The following is a 4,262-nucleotide window of genomic DNA, read 5'->3' on the forward strand; positions in this document are numbered from 1 at the left end:
CACATTTAAATTTATGTCACTTCCGAATGCGTAACGGTGTCAATCGAACTGGCTACCGGCCGCTTTAATTGCCACAATCATAATAAATGTTTAAATTAAGTAATTGCGCAGCGAAGGCCGTTTTGTCGACAGTTTTTACTACCGCTTTATGTAATTTACAGCCGCTGAAGGCGCACAATTCACACGGATATCTTTCAAAATTGACGCGCCGCCGTCCAGTAAAGGTGACATATGGTGCGTACAACAACACATGCAAAGTGCTTAAAGTTGCGTAGCGTTCTTTGCATTGTTTGGACGCTTGCGCGCAATTAGTATGCGGCGCATGCGTAGCACTTCATTGCTTTAATGTCACTTTCGTTCGAAAACGCACACACATACAAAGGCATATTCAAACATTTCGGCGCTGCTTGGTACGTGTCTTGCATTTTGCATAGGAAGCACGCGCGTAAGTTTGTATGTGAGCGCGCGCCCTTTGCTGGCTCTTGCCGTAATTTTACATAGCGTCAGGCAAGCGCTGATGGTTAGGCGCTCGAATTTGGCAAAGGCGCCACGCATGCCTTGGCTAGTTTGCAATTAGCCGTTTGTAGGGAGCGTGACAATATGTGAGTGTACTGTTGCAAAGCCAACAACAACAGCTAAGCGCGCATAAGCAACAAATTTACGCCTGTGCGAAACGAAAAGTGTGTATAAAAATGCGTGGGAGCGTCGAAGTGGACATCAGTTGAGTTCCCTCAGTGCAACAGTAGAGTCGGAGTTCGCGTTCGTGTCTTAAATCTTTTGTTTCAATTGAAATCAAGCGTGAAATCTTAGTAATGAAGGTGTGTACTTGTAAAGTGAGCCAACAGCAAATAAGCACAAAATGTTGTGTACTAAAACGAAAATTAAATGAAATTAAAATTAGAAAAAATAAGTTAATTAATTAATATAATTTAAAGAAATTAAGAAAAAAAATTTAAGCCGAGTAAGCTGAAAAACGGAAACTAAATGAAAATTAAACAAATTTTAATTAATAAAATTAATAAATTAAAAAATTAATTAATAAAAATTAAAAAATTGTCTAGAAAATTAAAGGAATGTAAAACAGAAATAATGGAAATTAACAGCCTATAACTGATAAAAGTAATAAATTACAGTAATATAAAAAATTAAATAAATTATATAAAATTTACTAATTAAAAAAGATAATTAAATTCCAAGTAAAAAAAAAATTATTTAAAGAAATTAAAAAGAAAAATTAAGATAATTAAAAGAAAATTTAAAAAATTAACTAATTAATTAATAAAATTAATAAATTTAAGTAAAAAAAAAATAAAAAAAAATTATGAAATGTAAAAAAAGGTTTAATAAAATTTAAAGTTTAAAAACTTTAATTAATTTAACTAATAATTAAAAAACTAATTTATAAAATTAAAAAAACGTTCATTATTAAAATTAAAAAAAATACTGAAATTAAAAAGATATTTTTTAAAACCAAAATAAAATAACTTTAATTAAAAAAATTAAAGAAATAAAAAACACTAAAATTAAATATAAATTTAAAAAATTAATTAATTAATTAAAATATTAAGTAATAAAAATTAAAAAAAAAATTATTAATAAAATTAAAAAAAAAAATGTTCCAAATTAAAAAGACCGATTTATTCATAAAAAAATCAATATAAAATTATAAAATTAAAAAAAAATTAATTCTAAAAACATATGAAAGTATTAAAATCTCCAATAATTAAGAAAATACTTGATCACCTTTACCTTGTACCTTTCAGCCTGTGATCTGCCTATTGGCTCTCGCCTTCGCCACCGCCAATGCCGGTCTTTTGCCACACCACGGCCACGATGCGCACATCGTGGAAGGTGCCCACCATGTTGACATACCACATGGCAGTGGCATTCATCTCGGTCACTCATCCGCCATCGTCATCGACGCCGGCGGCGCTGCCGAACACATCGAATCGCATCCGGTCTATCATCACGATGAACACAGCGCTCACGTCGATGTGCATCCGATCGTGCATGACTCTCATCTACACCACGATGTGCATCATGATGTCCACCATGACATACACCACACCGCAGCTGCTGCCAAAATTGTGCACCACGAGCCCATCCACCATGTCGAGCCGGTGCATCATGTCACCAAAGTGGTGCATCATGAGCCACATCACTTCCTGCACTATGTCAAGCCGGTGATTGATCACCACGTCATCCACCAGGACAATCATCATGATGAACACTTGCATGCACATGATTTGCATCACGCTGAGGCCTATCACGGTCCTCTGTTGCACCATCACGAACATGTCGCTCACCATGCTCACCTCGTGGATCATCATCACCATCACGCCGCTTTGGTGCACCATGTGCCCGCTCACACACACGCCGCTGTGGTGCACAAAATCTACCCAGGCGACGCGCATCACGGCAGCATTCTGGCCTTCGCTCGCCACGCCCTCCATGGCAAATACGGCAAGGTGAAGATCACCGAGAAACTTTACTAATCGATTTCGTAATGAAAATTCAATAAGAACAACAATAACAATAACTCATCTAGCAACTAAATCAACGCGAACCTAGTGAAATGGTACAACGAACAAAACTCATAGTTAATTTATTAAACGAAAGTGCTGCTAAAGGCACACAGAAACACATACTTGCGCGCACTCACTCACATATACATACATACATACAGACATGTGTATATTTGCTAACATTCATCTGACATCCGTCGCCCATTACTAGCATTATTTCATTAGTTTAGTGGAGTAATCTGTATGAATTTGTAATTTTAGTATATTTTTCCTAACATTGACTGTCTGTCTCTTTTCCTCGTCCTGTGAGTGTTTCCCACATAAGAGGGCATAACACTCAAACCAACTATCTGTTTTGTACAAAATTTAATGAAATAAAAAAATCTAAAATATTTAAAAGTGCAAATGTAAATGACGTCTTTCTGTTTTTGGAAAGGTGGCAACACTCGAATTATAGATAATGTTCAACTATAAAATAAAGATAAGCAGAACAGGAAAGATTTATGAAAAATATTTTTGAGCCCTTGCAGCTGGGCCAAAAACTAAAGTATATTTTTTAGAATGTCAAAATAGTAACATAACGGGTTGGATCCAGTTGGTAGAGAACTTTCTTCAATAGCCTTTTTTTACAGATTAGGTATGAGTACCTCGTAAAGTAGTCATGTGTTTTTGTTCAAGCAAACTTGGTGTGGCATTTTTATCAAGAACCAAGAATTGGTGGGGGGGGGGGGGGGAACTTTCCAAAAATGGAGAGCCCTGTTAGAAATTTGAATTCTTAATTTTCAAATGGTGAAACCTATGACTTTTATGCTACTATTTCACGCTATGTTTAGAAATTTGACTAGCTGGTTACCATTATTGCAGTAGTATGTGGACAGCTACCAGAAACACTATCAAATACAAGGGCTCAGGCGCTCACTGCCTGTAGCTTTCAGAGACTTCAACGGCGGATTTGTTTTTGAACTGCGCAGCAAAATCGACCAACACAACTGGCATTGAGTGGATTCTACCCGCACACTAGTGACGAGTAAAAGGTTCCCAATGATTAAAAACTGGCCGCCTTAATCGTTGTACTAATACAATTGTCGCTACATTTCTGTTAATATTGTACATATATAAATAGCATTAACCTCTTGAAATCACATATCGACGCCAGTGTTTGCGGAAAGGGGAGGAGACTTTTCAAACCTCAAAGGCAAATTCATCTGAGAAATTTTTACTTTACTGATGCCGAAGTTACTCTGGATTTTATTTCGCGGCTAACAAAAGACGCCTATGATGAGAAGAGTACAATAGCATTAGAATAAATGAAAAAACCCCGAACATTTCCCAAAGTTATGTTATTAGACTGTACAAGTGCCATATAGGACATTAAATTCTGAGACAAATTTCGCATATTTTGGCTAAACTCCAGTTAGGGTTAAGTTAGGCATCGTCGTCATCAAAATTCAATGAAAGTATAGTCGGATCACGACAATTCATCCACATGCGCTACAAACGTCTGTTGCCTAATGAGGTAATGACGAAGCTCAGAGAGAGTATGTAATAGATCTTACAGAGAAGATCAAAATACTTCTCAATCGTGCCATAATGGGAGAGGCGATTAGAAACGATTTCACCCCTTATTTGTGACTGCCAAGCCAGGAAGTTCTGAAACCATCTTTTAAACTACGACAAGGAAATACGGTCGAGCCCCCCCCCCCCCAATAAGCGAATATTTACGAGTAAATGGGCGAC

At 36.5% G+C, this 4,262-nt stretch overlaps 1 protein-coding gene across 1 annotated transcript; it reads left to right on the forward strand.

The window, feature by feature from the left end:
- Positions 1-669: 669 nt before the first annotated feature.
- LOC105229062 (histidine-rich glycoprotein) lies at positions 670-2,952 on the forward strand. The gene is made up of 2 exons (XM_011209132.3): positions 670-818; positions 1,764-2,952. The coding sequence occupies exons 1-2, from the start codon at positions 813-815 to the stop codon at positions 2,493-2,495; spliced, it is 738 nt and encodes a 245-aa protein (XP_011207434.2). The 5' UTR covers positions 670-812; the 3' UTR covers positions 2,496-2,952.
- Positions 2,953-4,262: the final 1,310 nt, after the last annotated feature.

Source organism: Bactrocera dorsalis, chromosome 5 (assembly GCF_023373825.1).
Source record: "Bactrocera dorsalis isolate Fly_Bdor chromosome 5, ASM2337382v1, whole genome shotgun sequence".
Lineage (NCBI taxonomy): Eukaryota > Metazoa > Arthropoda > Insecta > Diptera > Tephritidae > Bactrocera > Bactrocera dorsalis.